Source organism: Boleophthalmus pectinirostris, unplaced genomic scaffold (genome assembly GCF_026225935.1).
Source record: "Boleophthalmus pectinirostris isolate CB_2022bp ecotype Guang Dong unplaced genomic scaffold, ASM2622593v1 HiC_scaffold_1, whole genome shotgun sequence".
NCBI lineage: Eukaryota > Metazoa > Chordata > Actinopteri > Gobiiformes > Gobiidae > Boleophthalmus > Boleophthalmus pectinirostris.
In genome coordinates, this window is record NW_026570970.1 from 19081884 (window position 1) to 19104455 (window position 22572).

The window sequence follows — 22572 nt, forward strand, 5'->3', positions numbered from 1 at the left end:
CATTTGATGACAAAACTTAAGCCAATGTGTCTCCACCACCAGTGACCCATGCTCCACTCTGAATTTATGCATACTGATAATACCACTTGTCCTCTGAATTGTAAATGCCCACAATTATACAGCCTATTGTCTATTCATAATTTCAGAACGAATGTGAAATTATGTAAAAGTATCTCTAAAGAGGAAAGTGGCGTGTAATACGACTTGCCATATTGTTCATGCAATTCAAATCTTTGCTTTTCTCTAAGAGTTGAAAGTAATCAGATTGAAATGAAATCTGACTGGCGTGTCAGGTGGGATTATGAGACGTTTGGTAGATAAGCAACGATAACGCTGCGCCATGATGTGAGGGCACTCAGGCAAACAGTGTTTTCCAATTAACGTAAACCTCCCTCAAGGTTAAATATACAAACAATGTCTTCTTTATGGCCACAGGACTGAACATATACTGAGTCTATGTCCAATTTCTACAGATTATTCCATTGTTCAATACAGTTAATGTACTTTTGTGTAAACAGTAAAACAAGGTGTCCTGTCATAGTAGTGCAATATAGTTCTCAACTGGCTCTTTAAGCTTTAATTTCTACTTAACACATTAATACAGGAGTAAGATGCACGTCTACCTGTTGATACTGAAATAATATTGCTACAATATACATACAATCAAAATATATATAGAAAAAATGGCCCAAACAGTCAATCTTTAACAGGACTCAGACTTGCCACATTCACCAAGATCACAGTCATCATTTGTTGTTTTCAATACAAGTTTGAGCTGGTTGGTTCTTTTCTGGTTGTGGTTGGTATGTGGTAAGATAATTTTGGGTGTGTAGTGTTCGCAGTTCTTTTTCTTTTTTGTTTTAATTAAATAACTTTTTTTTTTTTTTTGTAAGCAGCATTACAAAATATGTCAGAACCACGGAACTTGTATGTATGTGCATGTTGTCCCACAAGGATAGTATATTATTATTATTATTATGGGCTATTGTTAAGTGTATTTCCCCATTCTTTGAGGCCAGAGTGACCTGTTCACAGTCACTTTCAGAACTGCTCCTCTTCCTCTTCTTCCTCCTCTTCCCTCTCATGGCCCTATCTTTCCTCATCCACTATTCTCCTCACCTCCCGCCGCTCCCCGCGCCCCCGCTGCCGCGCGCACAGGTATTTGTTTAGGAATCTCTCAGTGGAAATTATGCCCCATCTCCAGCACTCCCTATCAACACACAATTATCATGGGCAATCATGCAGAACAGCGCACTATTCTGCTGGGACCCCCACTCTGATGACATTACAGACGGCGAGGCCAGGCGCACGGAGGTAGCTGGCTTCACACCTGCTGCACTGTATCCATCCTCCAGTCGGGCTGTGTACCGTCCCTCTCTATGTACGGGACAGGAAATACATAGGTGACATTAAACATTTTCCTTTGGTCTGTCAAAATAGTCTCGGAATTCAGTTTTGTGTGCATTTTAATGATTAGCCTACGTTTATCACCAGGAAGAAGGAACTAGATTGCTTCCTTTGTCGAACATTTTTGACAACAAAATACAGATTTAATAGCTGGCTTATTCAAGTTTATCCTACTCCAAAATAATAGCATAAAAGATAAATGTTCGGCCTTGGACCAACAAATCCCTGACTAAATGTAGCTCCATTAAACTTTACAGTCTACGAGGTCCTGAACGTTTATTTTATTTTATTTATGTATTTATTTATTATTATTTTTATTTATTTTACCAAGGTGCGTGTTATTTTGACAATGCTAGTTTCATGAACACAGTAAAAAAGGCTACAACAGATCCATTAAATCAAGTTGACTCAACATTTACCTTTGTAGCAAATTGCGCGCGCAGCTTCTGTTGTTTTCGGGTTCAATTAGCCTAGAAGCTAGAAATTTGAATACAATTTCAATTTCAGATTTTGGATTGTTTTTGAACGTGGCGAGATTTGGTAATAGCTGCTAGACAAAAGACCTGGGACCTTTTGACGTGTAAATTTCCATCTTCGTCAGTTTCAGTGCAGATTCAGCTTTTGGCGCGCTAGTCTCCATTGTACTTTTGCCACTCGTGCATTTTCAGGCAGGCCATAGATGCATTTTTCTATTTATGATAAGTTTATTATAAAGCTCTAAAAGGCACGTGAGAATTGACACAGGAGTCCATTCACTTCCTGATCAAATGCTCCATTCATGAGTGAAATTACCATCCGTCTGTCAGCCAAGGTGTGAATTCTTTCATCTACAGATACTACCTCGGAATTTTATGCATAACGCCACATACGCTGCACTCAGAATAAAGATAAAGAGGGTTTCTGTTGGTACGTTTGTGAAGCAATACTGCCCTCTTCTGGATGTAGGGAGTTCATCCACAATCGCTCACATCACTCAAAAATGTATACACACGTATAAATTAACAAAAATTCACAACTTTTGTGCACACAACTTTGTACACAACTTTTTTATTTAAAAACATTTGGATAATTTGCAAATATACCTTACAATGCGGCAGGTTTATATAATAATCAGCATGTACTGAGAGATTTTGCTTGCAGAAGAAGCACAAAGTCACACAAAAATATAACTTATAGAATATAAAACAAAACACATCATGCCAAATATATTTTTATTTAGACAAACTTCACTGTATCTTTTACTTCAGTCTGCCTAAACAAGTGCTATTCACACACACTTCAAATAATTTCTCCTTCAAGATTTATTTATTGTATAAATACACTCACACAACTTAAAGAACACATGTAAGCTAACAAAGCATTGGTACCATTGTGGTGACTATTGCACTGTTTCTCAGTCTCTGTAATAAAACTCTTTTCCATCCTTTTGTAGACAGTCCCATCAGTGGCAGTGAATCCGTATTGTTCGGCCGATCAGAAGAAAGAGCAGCCCCGACAGGATGCAGAAGAAAATACCAATGGGCGCAAACATGAAGGACAGGCCGTAGTCGATGGAAAGGGCGAAATTGGGGCACAGTGTGGCACGCTGGTACTCTACATAGACACTCACCACATCCAGCACCTCCAACCACAGCACAAACATCACCACCACACACAGCAGGAAGAAACCTGAGGGCAGAAGAGCAACACAAGCTCTCAGAATGTACTACATGATATCATCTAATGAGTTTTATTATTTATGTGATAGTTATATTTTATTATTTATACAAGTTTCACCTGCTGCAAGAAGAAGGCTGCCTCCTGTTTTATACAAACAGTGGCTGGCAAAGGGAGCTGCACAGATGATGAAGAAGCCTCCAACTATAACTGAGGCTACTCCAACCAGCATGAAAATGCTCCAGAAGCCTCTGTAGACTGCACAACAGGTAGGTCAGACTTTAACATGTGTTGTAAAAGGGACCCAAGTGTTACTGAGACATGGAGACTTACTAATGGCAGAGTCATACTGCGTGGCATTGTGGCTCTGATGGGAGAGAGGGAAAGGGAAGAGATAGGCGTGCATACAGACCTTTGCGGATGGCTGATTGGCTAAAGAAAGAGAATTTAAGATAGTTAAAAAATGACACAAATGTTTTGATTAAAAACTGTTTGACAGCATCCCAAATTGTTTACTACATTATGACATTATGGACCTTTACTGGTTTCTGTGAAATTCTACAGACTCTCATAAGGGACCTATGAGCACCAAGCAGTTTCTGACAATGGTGCACTGTTCATAAAGTTTGCTTCAGGAAACAGATGATGCAGAGTCACCTGACCACACCAAAATAACATCACATGGTGCTAAGTGCTCACATGAGAGCGGCTTCTAACACTTGTGTTTACAACAGGCACAGATGGAGTGAAGTAGACCACTGCAGCTGCTGCTTGCTTTCTGTTACTCATTCATTTGTACAGTCACACTGAACACTTACTGAACCACAGCCTCCAGATCAGGTCATTGTCCTCCATGTTTGCTCCAAAGGAACACCTCCAGAAAAATCCTTCATGGTAAAGAGTGACATCACTCGAGTCCTTCTGTATCAAAACAAAATACAAACATTTATACTCATAATACACGTAGAGGTTTGGCACCAACCTTGCACATAGTATTTTAGTGCAGCGACACATGGCAGGTCAGGTCAAAGGTCAAGCTGACCAAGCTCCACTAACTTGCAAGGTTGGTATGTCAGTCATTTACAGTCATTGGTGATAATCTAATACAGTGAACGTGTTCAGACAAGACAAGGACCTGTCAATATTTAGCCTGTGGACATTATTATTATTGAAATATCAGCTATGGGACATGATCACACCTGGACACGTGATTCCTTCCTTGGAAAAGCTGAGGCTCTTATTTCAGACATAGTGAGCACATTGACTGGAGGTTTTCAGGCACCACTCACTGAAGCAACACTTGTCAGTGTTGACATGCATGTGTCACTCTTTCCTTTTCTGACTGGACATTGGCAATGCCATGTCTGAATATATATTTACACCAGCTGGCTTTTATGTGGGATCACATGTCTCTCAAAAGCTGACGTGTATAAATTAAACACAAATCATATCAGCCAATATATTGTTCACTGCTAGATGTGCAGTATATTTAAATTGTTTGCAGATAATTTTATTAAATGATCAGCTCCTGATGAGGTATGTTCCAGTCAGTGATATTTAATACAGTGCAATGCCACAGGGACCACTGGTATTTGTATTGGTATCACAGCAGTGCAGGCTGGGTACACGCCTAAGCCACGTCTCAATGCAATGACAATGTCATTCGTAGATCAGGGTGCTAAGAGGCTTTGCTGAGACTTTCACAGAAAGTTACTAACAAAATGTGAGCATTTAAATATATGAGTCCATGTGACAGTTGACCTGTGCTTATACTCCACACTATAATTCTGTCTGTTACTCACCTCAACAGTGACCCCTCCTGTATTCTCAGATCCTTCAGGTTTACAGCTCTCTGATGCCATGAGCCAATAATCCGTCCCAAATGAAAGTAAGATGAAGACCACTGCCAAGGCACCAAAAAGGCCTGCGAAAAACAAGGCCACGCTGAGCTTCATGGTTAGTTCTGTCTTTTCTGACTTCCAGCTACAGTCTGTGCATGTGACAAGATCCAAGCCAGTTACTCTTCTGTTTAAATGACCCCTCTCTCTCTCTCAATTTGTATTACTAGATCTCTGCTGATTCTGCTTCTGTTACGACAGAACAAGCTCATGCACATGATTCACCCACACCCTACTGGGGTCTTTCTCACCCTCCCGCCACCCCCCAGGGCTATTTTTGGGATCTGACTGACTACTTCTGTCTTCTGTCTCCTCTCCCCTGGTTCACTATATGGGGGGTTGTGAATGGGAGGTATCAATGCAGAAATAACCAGCAGCAACTGGACACCCAGTCTGTATGGGAATGCAGTAGAGGAGAAACAGAGAGGGCACGAGAGGAGTCTTGGACCACCAGCACAACACGCAAATAAACACATGCTGTTTCCTGTAAATGGGGGGCTTAAAAGTAAATGTAGACATGATGTGAAAGAGAAAGTACAAGCTAGTTTATAATATTAGGCTTATTTTAGAGTATAGTAAGTCTGTAAGCATGTACCTGTCATTATAACTAAATCTGAAGCACAATATATTGCTACAGAGATATACCGTGAGAAGAAGAGATAATAATGAAACTAATTTATACCTCAGCTACAATAATGCAGGATAGTCTCAGTCAACCATTTTTATAGGTGCACTCTGTAACGTTTTGGGTGGGGGTCCATCACCTACTTGTTTCTATGGATACATCATTGCTCTGCCTGGAATGTTCCACAGTATGACATTAAACAGCTCTGCCTTAAATTTGTTCAATTATAGGTGGTTTTATAGCTCAAAATACTTAGAAAACCAAGCATTGTAACTTTGAACAGGGTTGCCTCACCGCAGATCTGACCTGTAGCTTGGTCTGGTTTGGTCTCCATGAAGATAGAAAGGTTTAATATCATACTGTAAAAAAAAAATCCAGATAAAGCAATAACATCTCCATGAAAAAAAAGCGTTTGATGGGCCCTCCACCTGAAAAGTTACACAATGCACCTTTAAATAGACAGTATCATTAGGAGGCCTGAGCTGCAACAAATAAATAGCAGAATGGACCAATAATAGCAGAACTAGTAGCCATAGAAACCACTTATTTAACCCTCTGCAGCTCAAATCTTTGCACATTACAACAAAAATACCCAACACAAATCTCCCCACTTTTATAAAGAAATTAAATACTGAGCTCAAAGGCAAAGCTCTCGATTTACTGGTCAATCTACGTTCCTACCCTTACCTATGGTCATGACCTCTGGGTAATGGCCGAAAGGACAAGATCGTGGATGCAAGTGGTCAAAATGAGTTTCCTCTGCAGGGTGGCTTAGAGATCTTAGAGATAGGGTGAGGAGCTCAGTCACACTGGAGGAGCTTGGAGTAGAGCCACTGCTCCTCCACATCGAGAGGAGCCAGCTGAGGTGGATCAGGCATCTGTTCCGGATGCCTCCTGGATGCCTCCCTGGAGAGGTGTTCCGGGCATGTCCCAACAGGGGGGGGGGGGACCTAGGACATGCTGGAGGGACTATGTCTCTCGGCTGGCCTGGGAACGCTTCAGGATCCCCCCGGAGGAGCTGGAGGAAGTGTGTGTGCAGAGGGAAGTCTGTGAGACCCTGCTCAGACTGCTGCCCCCATGACCCGACCCCGGATAAGCGGAAGAAAAAGAATGGATGGATATTGTTATAAATCATACAATTGTTCCAGCTTTCATAAATTAAATGATAAGTAACTAGGTAAATGCACCTCATATTGTATTGTCGTAAAAAAAACAAAAAAAAACAGCAAGAAGTTAATGTACATAACAAGATGAAATAAATGTTTTTAGATTAGTGATAAGTAAGATATAGTATTTATTGAGACAGACCTACATGTACTGGTGTAATGGACCAATTGTATGAGACTTGAGAACATGCCTTTATGTAATAGAACATGCAGCTCACATTATGCTATTGCCTCTCTACACAGTGACTTATTTGATGACAAACAAGATAATAAAGAATAATAGGATAATAGGAACCTAGGAGGGGTGCAAAGAAAGAATTAGATTACTTCAAAACATGGTGAATTAAAGTGTAAAAGTGAACAAAAGCTATATTGTGTTTTATTTAAAAATTCAGCACGCAAATATATTAAAATGGTATGCTTAAAGTAACTATTAGATAACAGAGCTTGGAACACCTGCATTGAAGTAACCACAGACCCTGACACACTTTATTAGCATGTATGAGGAACATTTAACAGGCAAGTATTAAGTCTGCAGGCTCATTTACACCAAGATGTGACCAACAAGAATCCAAGGGACAGATGCGTGTGTGTGGTTTACACTGTCAGAGTACACACAAGTATAATTACAGTTCAAATTTTCCTTGATCCTACACCTACCTCCACAATCAAAAGCACGTGATGAAAATTTTTATTCATGCAAGTTATTATAGGCTAATTTATGGCTGTTAACATTTGACTATTGGATAAAGCCATGCATGTGTTCTTGGCTGTGTAGTGAAAATAAAATGGACCACACTCCTCTAGACTACCCTGAATGCTCCAAGAGAAGTTTTGAGAAGCTTTACATTTTTGCATAGCTTTGAAAATGTAATGCTTATTTATGTCCACTTAGGGGCGCAAAAGCCCACCCTCTCTGGAGCATTTAACTAGGTTATCAAAATCACAATTCATATGTTGTTTTTTTTTGTTTTTTGTTTTTTTTTACATATATTGATATAATTTAGTATAGCTTACTTGAACTGTAATCTCTCTCTCTCTCTCTCTCTATGCTTATGTTTTCTATCTGCATATTTCTTTTAAGCATTGGTATCAATTACCCCTATTTTATGTATCTGTATGAATATGTCGGACCATAAATGCAAGTTTCTTATAGGGAAAAATAAAGTTGTTTGAATTTAAATTGAATATTCTATGTGATATCAAAGTTCAAATGATGTTTCATAATAAAACAGAAACGTTTGTAGCATGTTTATGTGATGGACCTCGTCTATGTGGACCGTACCAAATGTCGAGAGTTCGGGGTGAGTTTGTAAGCAGCAGTTTTGTTTTGTTTTTCTATAAAGACAAAAAAGATAAGTAGCCCTCTTTCTAAAGCTTGTTATATTTGACTTACACATTTAAAATCAGTCTTTGTTTCAGGGTCTATCGACATTTTTCAGAGTGTGTGTTGTAAAACTCGGTGCCCCCCCTGCACGCGGGCAGATGCAGATACGGGACGTGCCGCTCTGAGCTCAGGGTCCAAGTGCGCTTCCGCTTTGACTGGAGCCGGTTGTCACTGCGGGTGGAGGATGAATAAGAAGAAATGTAGCTCTTTATTTCTCAAACCCGGGGGTCGGACGCGGATCATACAATGCATCTATGTGGTGGGCTTCATGGTGAGTACCTTGGTAACAGGTAAAATATCCATATATGTGGTAAACGGAAACTGTCTCGCAAAACACAGGTGTCTGACAGGTATTTACTCTGCAGTTCACCCATGGGCTCATTGATTGCATTATTTTTGACTAGTAATGAAGTCTGTTGCCACTCTCAGGTGCCTAAAACATTAATTTAATCAATAAATACTCAGTGTTGTCTGCTACTATGTATTTAATTAGTTATAATCAATAATTACATAGATGTGATAGACAACAGGTAGGCCCTTGAATAGTTCTAATAATAGTCCTTGCTGCTTTGAGTGGAGCAGCTTGTCTTGTCAGTTTTTATGCACAGAATTGTCTTCACATATTTGCTGTCTGAAAAATATGTCCCAGGTTGAGAGAAATTCAGCAGAAAACTTGCCTGTACTTTAGAACTAGTTGAGTCAATCAATACTGCACTGTTTTCTGTTGGGACAGAACATACTGTTCAACAATTACTCTAATGACCTCAGCAGCAAAATACGATGTGACTTCAATCAAGACTTTGGCAAGAGCTGGTCTGAACGCACACTGCATTTGTTTTTCACATAACAGCAGCATCTAAAACTGTCCCAGTCCTGGTGGCATTTATTTCATATGACACTAATGTACTTTCTCTTTCTGATATTTGCAGGATCTGTTTGGGGTGAGCATGATCATTCCTCTGCTCAGTCACCATGTGAAGTCTTTGGGAGCTAGTCCCACTGTGGCAGGAATTGTAGGTAAGACTCTCCATTGTTTTCAGACATACACAATACTAAAGGATGGTTAGCTGTAACATTATGGCTGCAGACACATGATGTAAGGATTATCTTTTTATGGACACCTGGTCGTGAGAGTGATGCTGATGAACAAAGTTGACAAAGGCCAAATGGCTAGATGACTTGCTTAGATTGTAATTAATTTAGATCAAAACCACAGGCACTTTCAAATGTTCCTTTTTCTTTTTGTAAAGTGTTGGTCCAGGTGATGTACATGGGCAGTGGCTTCATATGCTGTCAAATCTTGCAGGTTAACTGGCTAATTAGTTTTATTAGCTTTTAATAAGTATTATGCAGTATGGCATTGGCCAAGCTGTTACTCCTCTCTGCCCTGTATTTTCATTATAAAAAGTGTCACAAAAGTATATTGAAATATTTTGTACTATGGATTCTTCTGAATATGTATGTATCTAATTTCTCAGGATCTACTTATGGGATACTGCAGTTGTTCTCAAGCACTATAGTTGTAAGTACTAACATTTTTTCTGGATCTGTTTGGTTTAACAAAGAGATGGTCATTGTAGATAAATTGCAATTGAATTTCCAATAATTGTTGGTATTCCACTGAAACAATACACAATTGTGCATAAGATGGTGAAAAGCTGCAGGGTCGCCATGCCACAATGTTTACAGAAATACTAGTAGCCAACTTCAGAATCCTAGGTTTGTCAAATTTGTCCCGCTTTACCATACAGAAGTATTCAAAATAAGTAGTTTTCAGTTTTCAACAAGAAGAATGGCATGTGGTGGTGTGGTATTCTCAGTTTTCCACATCAATAAAATTGATTTAATCTCTCAGGTCATGTGGCAAATTAAATGCATAAAGACTGACCTGTCTGTATCTCGTGTGGGGACTGGCTTCATCCAAGCACTAGAATTGTGGACAGCCTCGTCTTTATGATAATCTTAGGCTACATCCAGAATACAGCAAATTCAATTGGTCCACAATTAAGTTAGGTCTTCTTGTGTAACACTTGGTTACAGATTTTACTTTCTGTCTCAAAGTTGGTGAGTCTGTATTTTAACTTGGGCTGGTCTTTGTGATATGCCATAAAGTTATTTCCTCATATTTATCTATTGCAATTCATTGAACGTCTTTCTCAAAGAAAATTTTATAAATATGTTTTTAATAATAAAATGCATTAACTCTTTACTTAAAATAAAAGAATGCTTTTAGTATGTGACTGTAAACCGTAAGCCAAAAGTCAATAATTGTGACCTGCCATTGTTTTGAACACTATATGATATTTATTTCATTAAATAACAATTTAATAATGTGTGTGATTTGCGTGTGATTTTCAGGGCAGTTGGAGTGATGTGGTTGGACGGAGGTATTCTCTGCTAACATGTTTACTGCTCAGTGCATTTGGCTACAGCCTGCTTGGCATGTCCACCACCATCGCCCTTTTTGTCCTTGCGCGGATCCCTGTGGGTAAGATACAAAAACATGGTAAAAATAGTGTCTGTTTCTTTGCTACAGTTTTAGTTTTAACCACAATAACAAGTTGTCTAGGTAAAGACATTATTTAAACAAATGATTTACTATTTTTATGTTGACTATTTGTTCCTCAGGGTTGTTCAAACACTCGCTGTCCATTTGCAGAGCACTGTTGTCTGATCTAGTGTCTGAGTCAGAGCGCCCTCTGGTGATGGGACATTTTAATGCAGCCTCCAGTGTTGGCTTCATTTTGGGGCCTGTGGTTGGTGGGTACCTTACAGAACATGACGGTGGCTTCTACACCTCTGCCTTCACATGTGCGGCCATCTTTGTTCTTAATGCTGGTGGGTCAAACAGACTGCTCTATCTCTATATCTGATGTGGTATGTGGATCACATTTATAATTATTTTTTCAGGACTTGTATGGATGCTGCATTGGAATGATACAGTAGTCAACTGCAATGGCACCAATGATAGCAGTAAAGCTTGTCCAGACTGCTCCAAGTCCACACAGAATGGTTCCCATATAAACAGCTTTTACCAAAAGCCCCCCGCAGAGCCAGAGAAGATGCACAGGGGTGTGGATTGGGGGCAGGTGTCCCTTCTTCAGCCTGTATGGAGACAGTTGTCCTTGGTGGGATGTCGGATTCACATGGTGGCCTCCTCAGACATGTGGGACCTCTTCCTCGTGCGACTTCTCATGGCTATTGCTATCATGCTCTACTACAGTAACTTTTCTCTGGCCATGGAGGAGCGCTTTTCTCTCAAACCAAAGATGACAGGATACCTGATCAGCTACAGCAGCCTGCTAGGTGCCCTGTCAGGGTTTTTAGTGGGGCCAGTCACAAAACTGTATGGGAACAACATGCATGCACTGCTGCTTCACTCCACAGTACTCACATGTACACTAATTTTTCTTTACGCCACTGCACCGAGTGTCTGGCAGGTCCTGCTCACCTCCACCTTCTTTGCCATTTCGACATCCATAGGACGAACTTGTATCACAGACCTGGAGCTGCAGCGGGGAGGGGTACAGTCAAGTGGTACTCTGATTGGAGCAGGACAGTCTGTTACAGCTGTGGGGAGGGTACTGGCCCCTCTCCTGTCTGGACTGACCCAGGAGGTCAGCCCCTGTGGACCTCCTAGTCTGGGAGTGGCCCTGGCACTAGCTGCTGTTGGTTTACTGCTTATTCGCATTCCCACATGGAATGGGAGGAGGACCAAACAAGAATAACTTTTAAATGACTTACTGAGTTGTGAGTTTAATTTCACAGTAACATTCACAGAAATGTTCTCTAATGAACTGGTGTGGGCCATATGTGAGAAAACTTGAAGGAGATACATATGGCTCATTAGTCAGTAATCACCAGCATGGATGGAAACCAAACCACTACGGTGTATTATTTATAGGAACAAATATGGGCCCAAATACAAAGTATTCTTTTTAGTTTAGTGATCACTGTTGAAAATGTACTTTTTTAATGGTCAATTGCACAGTAGCTGATGGCACTAAGATTTTAGGATAAAATAATAAACTACAAATAATATTAGATTCCAGAAGTTACTAAGAAAGCTTGATATTTTCCACATTTACCTCAATACATTAAAGTGCACTACACTGAAGAGAACTGAAAGTGCTGTTAACTATTGGCTATTTTGTTAGATAGGGTAAATCTATATTTATATAATTTTGTTTTTTTAAATATGTAAATACAAGATATTTGTACAGATGCATTTTCAAATAAACCTGTGTACATTATTCATAACATTTGTATGCATTTTTGCACATTTTCTGAGATCCTCTACCAACCACTCTTACAAGAAACTGTGGTAGGACATACCTCAGTACATTTCTTATTATAACGCAGCTGCAGTTATTGACCATCTTACCGGTTATGCAAACCCCAACTTTTATATATGGGCAGTGACACCATTGAATTGCCTCTAACCTTAGAACTTCTCTCTCAGTGCTGAATATTTCTTTTGCATTGTTTTAACAATTTAACAACACTAAAAAATTTATTACAGTTATAAGAGACATTTTGAGGCCTGCCACTGTAATTTCTTTGTGTTAAAATAACAAATACAGTCACACTGCATAAATATAAAAACATATACAATTGAAATTTCAGACAATTCAGTCACACAATGCATGAAAAATATTTACAAAAGTAAGAAATATTCACAGTAACTTTAAAATGAATGCTAATTTACGATCACCTCTGGCATTTTACAAGTCCATACTTATCGGTTGGTAGTGTTTCATTTGTGTGCAGGGGAAACACTATGGACATCATCAGGTCCTCTTTGGGTTCCACAGTGGTCGTCTGAGGAGAGGGTTTCTGTTGACATTGCCCCTGGGTTCAGCGACCCAGACTGGAGGAGGGGAGGGGGCTGAGGGCTCCTCCTCTGCTTCATGATGCACATTTATGAGGTTATCTGAAAGGCCATTGTCGTCTCTGGTGGGAGAGAGCTGCTGACGAGGACCAGGTAGTCGTGTGTCACTGGAGGAGGAGTTTGATCGAGTCGTACCTGCCCTGCTGCCATTGTTCTCCTTGTTTTCATTTAACATGTCAACTGAAACTGCCTCTGTGAGTGTGTCCAGTCTGCGCAGAGGCATCATGGCTCTGGAGGAAGAGGAGCGTGTGGGTTGACTAGACCTGGACCGCCGATTTGCTATGGGATACGCAACTTCGGACATGGTTTCCCGATCATCTAAAGTGTAGGAAATGAATAATATTCATTTAAAATATGCATTTGTATTATTTTTAAGCCATAATAAAACAAACTACTTAAGATTAATGTAATGAAAATAACTCTATATTATTAATTGTTAACTCTAACAGCCTGTTGGCTATTGCTGAGAAAGTTATAAATAGTTGTTGGAATTGGTTCAGTCACTTCACCCACCACAGTCACCAACACTGGAGTTCCCCAGGGGTGTGCGCTCTGCCCATTTCTGTACATCCTCTACACCAATGACTGCTCCTGCCCCACACTCATCACTACATATTTCAAGTACTCCGACAACACTGGCAGACTAAGAACTACTCAACTACACTCACAGATCCCAGACCTGGTACCTACCATCATTCACAACAAAACAGTAGAACATGTCAATCACTTAAAATATCTTGGACTTACACTAGACAATAAACTTATCTATGAACATCATGTCAATGACATCCATAAACTTTTACAACAAAGACTCCACACCCTCCATGCCCTCTGTCGCCACACACCTTCTGTTACTATTATACACCAGTATTATCCATCCTTCTCTACGGCTCCCCTTGTTACTTCAATATGCTCACCATCACCAACAGGAATAAACTCACAAAGGTCACACACACACAGCATCCAAAATTATCAGTTTGCCCAACACAGACCACTCCCACCTTAACAACAAAGCCGTCACACATGGCCTGGACAGTCAACAGGGACTCACACCACCCTCTCCACAAAAACTTCTGTTTACTGCCCTCCAGCCAGAGATACAGGACTTTAAGGTGGAAGTGGGCAAGCTTCAGTAAAACCTTTGTCCCTTCTACCATCACTGCTCTCAAGAGCCTACAGATTATCTGGACCTGAGTGTTCCTGTCCCGTGTCCATTTCTGTTGATTGTTTGTATCCATGTTTGACAGTGCCACTGTGGAGAATAAAGGTGTATCTATTCATCGGTTATATTTCTTACCCGTCTGGGTCAGTCTCCGAGGAGATAATCTTGACTCCAGGTTCTGTCCAGCAGGAAGAGAGTAGTACTTTTGGGATTTAGACACTGCCTAATGTAAAAACAAAAAGAAATATCATGAACTGTTCTGTGTGTTTCTGAGATCTATAAAAGGTTTGCAGTGTGAAAGTATCTTACAGAGCTCTGAAAGCTTCCAGGTCTGAGACTGCGCCGGATACTGGCATGACGCCGTATCAGGATTTCTTTGGTGTGCCGATCATTTGGCAGAGCATGTTTACTCGTGAAGGCCACAGTCTGTAAAAAGAAATATTACAATGATCAAACTCAACATCCACACTCAAACACAAAAGTCTACCAACTCATAACTTCTCTCATAATACATAACTACTGTATCTCTTTATGACGTAGGATCAGCTGTGTCCAATTTTGTGAAAGACGAAACTAAAGAACAATACTGTTGGAGAAACCAGCAGCTTATCTGTAATGTTTGCGTAAAGTACAGTTTGTAGGAACAGGGTGGCGTTAGTAACTTGAGAGCTTTTAACATAGTTAGGTCATTAGACTACTGCAGAACAGAAGCACATGCTCTCCATTTGTCTGAACATCAAAGTAAAGAGGCTGACGTCCTGTGGAAAAGTACTGGTCTGTGTTTGTATCTGTGTTTGTATGTTATGCAAAACAGTGAGTTTCAGGGCTTGGTCATGTCAAACACACAGGCTCCTCTTTACAATGACACATGACAAAAATACCATTTGATGCACCAAATCATAGAAACCTGTATAAATGGTCATGTTAGTGGAGCTTTTTGTACAAGAGATAAGTAAAGATCCTGTATTACACAAAATTGACTCTGGTGAGCTTTACGCCACGTTAGAATATTGTTACTTCCTCAAATACATACCTGTCGTTTTAATTAATTTTAATTCATTCACACATGTTTGAGTAATCCTTTATCTGTTTATATCTCCAAAGCTCAAAATGCTTTATTCCACCTTGTGATGTAATTTCATAACAAAGTTCACAGCTACCTTTTCCCTCTTGTTCTGTAGAGATTGACTGAAATGATCCGAATGATTCTAGTGTAGGTGTATGGAGTTTAAAAACACAATGGAGCACTTTCTATATCACCACATGGCATCACAAGATGGAATAGAGCTTTTTTAGTTTGAGAGAAGAACTCAATCATATGTGAATGAAATAAAATACAAGTCCAGGTATGTTTTTGATGAGGAAACATCATAATAACAGATCAGAAAATAGCGTAACATTGGCCTTTTAATAAAAAACTTAGCATCTTACCCGTTGTCTGATCTTGTACATGTTCTTGGACAGAATATCATGCATGTTACGTAAATCACTGGCCACAAACATCTTGGGTTTTGGATTCTTCTTTTCTTCACTATTAAAAATGCACATCAAAAACCTCAATGAATCTATCTAATCAGGTGCAATGGAGAAAAAAACACATGCATGTTGTAGACTTACTATAGTGACACAATGGATGGAGCAGCACTGATGTCCCCAGCCACAGTGTCCAGAATCTCCATGGCGTTTTGCAGTTCAAGCTTTTTATATAAAGCCACAATACTCGACTCAGCGCGGCTGTCCCGGATGAGGATTTTACGTAGGATCCGATTGTTGAACTTCAAAAATCTGAAATTACAAATAATAATACAAATAAGCTTGTCATGTTTGCTCCAGATGAATCTGTTAACTTATAAAAGAATTGATAGAAAAGAAAATAAAAGAAATCAATAACAATACAGTTACATTAAAATCAAGGGAATAATGGAAGATGTCTAATCATATACAGCAGATTCATGTACGTTAATTCATTTTCTAAGGTGAAGAAAAGTGTACAATATGTGTGTTGCTCAAGGTAAAATAAATAGTAAGGCACAACAGCAATTTTAAAAAGATAAGCAGAAATGCAATCTGACACCACACTGAGGGAGGCTGCCAGCATTCCCACAGTGTCCATGCGAGAACAATATTCAAACAATGAGAGGGCTCTATGAGTTTCACTGGAAAAATAAATTCTGTTTGAGCTTTATTTTTGTATTTTGGTGTTTTTCTTGTTGTTCTTACTTGTCTTTCCAGTAGAAGTGGCTCCACTGTCCACAGAGATCCTCAATACCAGCTATAGTGTGCTCCATGAGCTGTGGGAATGAAAAGCACAGGTTAAGACTGTTTAAGATGCTTCATATTAACAAATAGTTACACTGTCTCTTACCCTACAGTGGACTTCAACGTTGATGGTTTCAAGATTGCGGTTCGTCTTCCGAACATTTATGAACTCAATCAGAGGTCGGATACTGATTCCCTGTAAATAAATACAAAACACACATTAAAAACAGTGGTAAATGCCTTGCACAATGCTTTGACTGTACCCATACACGAACTCCCACCTGCAGGAACACTGTGAAGAGGATGACGGCGATGGTGGCTGTGATGAAGAGCTGCTTGCGCCCAATGTTGTCAGGCAGAGTGAAGGCCAAGGCAAAAGAAATGGCCCCCCGGAGACCACCATAAGCCAAACCAAACTGATCCTTCAGGTTGAATGGGATGGTCCGGAAAGGGTTAATGATCTGAGTCAGCACCAGCACACCTGAAGCAAGCAAACACAATACAGTTCTCCATATTACACATTTACACTGCCTGGAATGTTCCACACTATAGCATTAAACTTATCCATCTTGCATTTATTCAATTACAGCTTTTTATTGATAAATATACAGCCATTTTCACTGTGAGCAGGCTTGCCTCTCCACAGATCTGTTGGTTCACGTGATGGCACCATCTACTTGCCAACATGGAGATAGACAAGTTTAATGCTACGCTGTGAAACATTCTTGGCATGGAGACAAGCAAGGATTCATCCACCATCAAAGTTTAAGTATTCAAGAAGGCTGTTCTTACCTAGACCCCTCCAGACAAAGGCAAACAGCAGAGTGAACAGGATGTAACCCCAGTTCCACTCATGCACAGTTGTTATGGTAACCACACCCAGGAAAAAGAAGATGAGGGTTTCCGAGATGGAGCCCAACATCTTAACAACATGGCGGATGGTCGTGCATGAACGCTGAGAGACATTTTCCTCCACGTAATATTTCATGGTAAGGGCACAAGTCACAATCCTGCAAAAAATAAACATGTTATATTTTCAACTCATATTTAAAAGATGCACTGTGTAACTTTTTGGTTGGGGGTCTGTCACCTGCTTGTTTCTATGGGCATGTAATTGCTCTACCTGGAATGTTCCACTGTATGACATTAAACAGCTCTACTTTAGATTTATAAAATTACAGTTCATTTTATTGCTCAAAAATACCTAGAAAAAAATTCTGACTGTCAGCGGGGTTGCCTCTCCACGGATGTGACAGGCCCTCCGCCAGAAAAGTTACACAATGCACCTTTAATAAACAAAATTAACATTTCTTATACTGATTCTTACGCCATGATAGAAGAAATAGCAAACAGCTCAGCCACCAGGTACGCCAGGTAACTGAACATGAAGATAAAGAGGGGCTCGATCTCTCGGACTTTAGAGGTGAATCTTGTGGTAAACGCAGAGACAAAACCAAACAGGACCCCGAATGCCATCCCCCCGAGTCCTACTACGAAGAACCGAGCAACCCCGAGGAACACGTCCACTGGTTCCACCACAGGCATGTCTGCCACGAAGGTGAACATGCTGTACAAGACCTGTGACACAATACACACAGTTAACAGTTAACAGTGACCACACGAAACTCCAGGTCACGTTTAGGGCATGTGTCAAGTTTTAATCAGAGGGTTTGACTTAAGATAATATTATTGCCATATTTACTCTGTACTGGTCTGTAGGCACAAAGAGTGACTCATCAAAAACACTAATCTGATTTTATCTCACTCTGCCTTATAGAGGTGGGTATAGATTAAACCTATTTAACATGAGGGAGACAAGTAGGTTACAGCACTAAGCTACATTACTATTAACATCTATGGAGAGGCACTCCTATTCATAGAAGGAATTATTGAGACAAGCAGGTGGTGGAAAAGTTGAAAAGTGCACTTTAAATTTTAAAGTTCTTTCAGTTTTTCCCTATTCATTTATTTTTGACCCTCTTGCCCACCCCAGTGCTAATTGTGTATTTCATTAGAGCAGACATGTCAAACTCATGCCCAGGGGCCAAATTTGGCCCACGATATAATTATATTTGGCCCGCAAGATCATATGAAATGAGCTGGCACTGGCTACAGATAGGCTATAGGGACATTATTTACTTAAAATTTTGTTATTATTTTATATTATGCTTGTTCTGGATTCAATGTTTAAGCAAAGGTATTTTTAAACATTTATTTTAATAAGAAAAGGTTTAACATTACATCTCTCGACAGAAAAGAAAACTGCTGAAAATTTTCAATAAATATTTAGTTTGGCCCACAACTTAGTCGCAGTTTTTAATTTTGGTCCTCTGTGAATTTGAGTTTGACACCCCTGCATTAGAGAAGACACTTCTTTGGATACATATTAAAATAAACATAGTGAAATAATTAAACCTATCTTGTTTAATGACAAAATTAAACAGTACTTTATCATTTATAACAAGATACTGAAAAATAATATATGCTTTAGTCTGGGTGTCTGCACAGCTCAAAACCATCATGTAAAATGTCCTGTTAGATTTGTATAACTCTATGGCACAGAGCAGGGAGTTCATACATGGGTCTCGTGGGTAAATGTTTGTCTTTACGATACTGAATCAGCTCTGCTACTGTGTTTTCAACAAAAGGTTTGCCACACCAAAGAGATGAGTGTTAAATTGAGATGGGCGTTTGAACACAAGAGGACAGAGAAAGAGGGGAAATCTGAGGAGCTACCCAGTCTGGTAAACGAAGAGCTGCTCACTGCTCCTCCCTTCAGGCAAATGAAACAGTCAAGAGTAAAACTGGTTAAACAGCATCTGAGCAAACTCTACAGGGGACCGTTTGTCCTGCTGGCGTCAACATACCTCTACTTCTGCATCCAAGGCAAATAAGCTATATGCACAGAAAGTTACTCATAACTTCTCTATTTGTGAGTAGGGGTGTCCAAATTTTTTTTTATCAATGGTCTTAAAAAAGTGAAGGACTGATGGGTGTTTTAGACTGATGGTGGATACAGAGAATAATTCAGATATCTGCATTTATATAGGTTAGAATGAGCCACCAGACTGATCTATTCATGCTTAGATCCTCAGTAGAGCCCTACATATTGAATGCTGGCTTTATCAAGGTAAATTTTCAGAAAGTTGCAGTTAAAAAGTACTGCTTAAGGTAATATGGGACATATCAACTAGAAGCTTGTGGGCCAAAAAAAAAATAGGTCTAAGGGTTGCATCTGGCTTTAACATTTTCAGTAATGATGGAACAAATATATCACTACGAATAGGTAACAAAAGAAGTAAAACCTTAAAGTCTTCTGTAGGGCCCTATAAACACTAAAAGAAACATTTATGTAAATATTCTCTAGTTGCAGAGTCCTTAAAAATTATTAATACCAATACCAAGAAGTACTGTTACTGAAAAAATTTATCCTTCCTGAATAATTTTAGAATCTTGATTTTAATCAAAACTAGTATAAGACCACATGATAACATTATAGAAACTACTATGTAATGTTGAAAACAAAATTTTTGATTTTTGATTTTTTTTACATATATGTTTTATATATTTATATTTATTTATTTTTATATTTCAATTAATTGTACCAAAAAAGGTTTTGAATATCAAATCTTTTTCTTTCTCCTCAAAATTGTGTTTTAAATATTAGCATCAAGACAAAACTAACTCCATGTTGTGAGCCTAATTTCTAACTTCTGCATTTACATATCTAAAGACATCTTGTAGAGTAACTTGAGTTTTCACTTGGCCTTAGATGTTTTGGCCAGATATGAGTGGAGACAGTGTCATGCATTCACCCACTGCTCTTTAAGTCTGTATGTTTTGACAACAATCAAACGTCAGATAGAAATGCCGAGTGAGTCCTAATGCGCACGAACCATTAGCAGCCTGGTATTGTGTACTGGGATCTCGTTTAGGGTTAATCTACTCACCACAGTGACGGCATCGTTAAAGAGGCACTCCCCAAACACTACGATGTAAAGCTGCTCGTTTACAGAGACATCCTCAAACACGTTCAGGACAGCCACTGGATCCACAGCAGAGATTATGGTGGCAAAGAGTAGGTTCTCCTGTAGATTGATATCCTGAACGCCAAAAGCTTCAATCTGACATACAGCAAAAAGAGACATCCCTATTCCGATGCTGTTCCATAGTGTACCCACCACTGCAAACCACAGCACCTGAAATACAAAAACAACAAACTGAGATTAAAGGTGCACTGTGTAACATTTCTGGATCAAGCGTTCGCCAACTGCTTTTCTTCATGAAGATGCTATTGGTTTGTCTGGCATGTTTCACAGTATTGTATCAAACATTCCTATCTTAATGGAGACCAAACCAGACCAAGTTACAGGTCACATCTGTGGAGAGGCAACCCCACAGTCAGAATGCCTGTTTTTCTAGATATTTTTGAGCTATGAAACCACCTGTAATTTAATAAATGCAAGGTAGTCTGTTTAATGTCATACTGTGGAGCATTCCAGGTAGAGCAACAACATATTCATAGAAACAAGCAAGAGACAGACCCAAAAGTTACATAGTGCACCTTTAAACAGACAATACATGTGATTGTCAGTGTTGGGACGTAACTGAATATATGTACTGAAAATACATCACCTGAATACTAATTTTAAGTAACTGTATTTTGGTACAGTTACTTTTTCATTAGGTGGTATTGAGAATACAGTAACTTCCCTAAATTATAAATGGAATACAAGAGAGTACTTCATGTAATTTTGAGTTTGAACTGTATGGCATTAGTGAGCAAAAAAGAAAACATTTAATGCGTGTATGTGTAATTTTTTGTCTCCATTTTTACATAAACTAATGCATAACAACAAAAATAAAGTTGTTTATAATAACGTGTCACATTTTTACACTATATTATACAATTCAACATATAATTATCCAATTATTCAGAATACAGTAGTCTGAGTGGACTATGTAAGAGAATAGAGGTATTATAAATCTCTACTGCGCATGTCTCCTACAGAAAGAGCTGCTGTCCTATCCATGGATCTATAATAATAATAAGATTTTATTATAGTTCTTGTATCATGTCACTGTGTTGTAGGATTTAAGCAGATTTCAGGCTCTCTCGAGGGCTAGGCTAATTGTATTGATCAGGTATGAGTGGATTTTCAGCTACTGAAGATTGAGCCATTTACACACCCAGCTGCTTTTAACACATACCGGTCATTAAGATGTATCTCACTCACTAATGTTCCCATCACTGGTGATTTGGGAGAAACGTACCGTTCCAATGTTCTCAAAGAAGGGCCTGGTGGGCATGAAGTAGCCCGAGTCCAGAACAATGGGAGGGAGCATGTAGAGGAAAAAGACATTACTGGTCAAAACTGCAGGAGGTTCCTCATGGACAGAGTGCATGATGGCTCCAACTATGAGGCCGATACTGATGAGCAGGCAGGACTCTGGCACCCAAACTGTGATTTTATGGTACACATGGAAACCTAAGGGAAAGAAAGGGGGTCCTGAGTTAAGATGAAAAGCCAGAAAAAACACACACACACAAACACACACAAATTTTTTTGAAAAGGAGGGGGGAGGATTATTCAAATTACTCACCAATCTTTGCAAATGAAGCTAATAGAACCCACAATGTCACTTCAAATGGGATCTGTATTCTAGGGTAGTCCATGGTAAACACTGGTAGACTGGCCTTTTCTGCATCAGGGTAAGCCTGAGGTCCATCCATTGGTTTAATTGGGGGTAAAATGGTAACACTACGGGTTGGTTTGGGAGGCACCTCTCCATTGGAGCCAAGAGTTAAAAGACTACAAATGAAAAGTATAAACCCTGCAGATCTGGAAAATCCGATATCCATTTTTGCGAATAAATAACAAGGTCACAGTGAAGAAAAGTTAAACTTCCAAGTTGTGCTGAATCACTCCATAAGTTAAAACATAAATAAAAGTAAAGCGTGCGTGCTCCTTAACACGTTCCACGAATAAAAGTCCCTTTCATGAAGATCCCATCACGTTTCAGATATTTGATGATCGTTGCGTTGCCTTCGTTCAGCGCAGGACTGCACAGGACTACACACCTGAAGCCTGTCTGTGGCCTTTACAAGTTCCGATAGGTG

General features: G+C 39.5%; 3 protein-coding genes across 6 annotated transcripts; 1 reads left to right on the plus strand and 2 right to left on the minus strand.

The window, feature by feature from the left end:
• Window positions 1–2420: 2420 nt before the first annotated feature.
• On the minus strand, window positions 2421–5147 carry tmem182a (transmembrane protein 182a). Its single transcript, XM_020939220.2, has 5 exons — window positions 4866–5147; window positions 3882–3984; window positions 3397–3495; window positions 3184–3321; window positions 2421–3075 (listed from the first exon to the last, which is right to left on the minus strand). The coding sequence occupies exons 1-5, from the start codon at window positions 5016–5018 to the stop codon at window positions 2849–2851; spliced, it is 720 nt and encodes a 239-aa protein (XP_020794879.1). The 5' UTR covers window positions 5019–5147; the 3' UTR covers window positions 2421–2848.
• A 3146-nt stretch (window positions 5148–8293) lies between these two features.
• mfsd9 (major facilitator superfamily domain containing 9) lies at window positions 8294–12399 on the plus strand. Of its 3 annotated transcripts, none has more exons than XM_020939196.2 (6): window positions 8294–8410; window positions 9069–9156; window positions 9618–9661; window positions 10498–10627; window positions 10768–10977; window positions 11050–12399. In XM_020939196.2, the coding sequence occupies exons 1-6, from the start codon at window positions 8324–8326 to the stop codon at window positions 11865–11867; spliced, it is 1377 nt and encodes a 458-aa protein (XP_020794855.1). In that variant the 5' UTR covers window positions 8294–8323; the 3' UTR covers window positions 11868–12399. The 3 variants fall into 3 exon arrangements, with proteins under 3 accessions (XP_020794855.1, XP_055005273.1, XP_055005279.1); XM_055149298.1 differs by having other exon boundaries at window positions 11083–12399; XM_055149304.1 differs by lacking the exon at window positions 8294–8410 and having other exon boundaries at window positions 9074–9156; window positions 10498–10623.
• Window positions 10519–22558, minus strand: slc9a2 (solute carrier family 9 member 2). 2 transcript variants are annotated; one of them, XR_008631649.1, is made up of 14 exons: window positions 22056–22558; window positions 21726–21940; window positions 20402–20650; window positions 17779–18029; window positions 17244–17461; window positions 16733–16932; window positions 16558–16647; window positions 16413–16483; window positions 15810–15977; window positions 15624–15723; window positions 14502–14618; window positions 14328–14415; window positions 12878–13348; window positions 10519–10621 (listed from the first exon to the last, which is right to left on the minus strand). XR_008631649.1 is itself a non-coding variant. In XM_020939141.2 (13 exons), the coding sequence occupies exons 1-13, from the start codon at window positions 22312–22314 to the stop codon at window positions 12930–12932; spliced, it is 2445 nt and encodes an 814-aa protein (XP_020794800.1). In that variant the 5' UTR covers window positions 22315–22558; the 3' UTR covers window positions 12378–12929. The 2 variants fall into 2 exon arrangements, 1 of the variants encoding a protein (XP_020794800.1); XM_020939141.2 differs by lacking the exon at window positions 10519–10621 and having other exon boundaries at window positions 12378–13348.
• Between the last annotated feature and the right edge of the window lie 14 nt (window positions 22559–22572).

Excerpts from the sequence above, each read along its gene's own strand:
- tmem182a (XM_020939220.2), bottom strand. The coding sequence starts at position 5,018 with ATGAAGCTCAGCGTGGCCTTGTTTTTCGCAGGCCTTTTTGGTGCCTTG. Across the intron at positions 3,496-3,881 it reads GATCTGGAGGCTGTGGTTCA|CCAATCAGCCATCCGCAAAG; the intron begins GTAAGTGTTCAG and ends CTCTTTCTTTAG. Across the intron at positions 3,076-3,183 it reads CAGCCTTCTTCTTGCAGCAG|GTTTCTTCCTGCTGTGTGTG; the intron begins GTGAAACTTGTA and ends TTCTGCCCTCAG.
- mfsd9 (XM_020939196.2), top strand. The coding sequence starts at position 8,324 with ATGAATAAGAAGAAATGTAGCTCTTTATTTCTCAAACCCGGGGGTCGG. Across the intron at positions 9,157-9,617 it reads CACTGTGGCAGGAATTGTAG|GATCTACTTATGGGATACTG; the intron begins GTAAGACTCTCC and ends CTAATTTCTCAG. Across the intron at positions 10,628-10,767 it reads CCTTGCGCGGATCCCTGTGG|GGTTGTTCAAACACTCGCTG; the intron begins GTAAGATACAAA and ends TTTGTTCCTCAG.
- slc9a2 (XM_020939141.2), bottom strand. The coding sequence starts at position 22,314 with ATGGATATCGGATTTTCCAGATCTGCAGGGTTTATACTTTTCATTTGT. Across the intron at positions 18,030-20,401 it reads TTAACGATGCCGTCACTGTG|GTCTTGTACAGCATGTTCAC; the intron begins GTGAGTAGATTA and ends ATTGTGTCACAG. Across the intron at positions 16,484-16,557 it reads ACGTTGAAGTCCACTGTAGG|CTCATGGAGCACACTATAGC; the intron begins GTAAGAGACAGT and ends TCATTCCCACAG.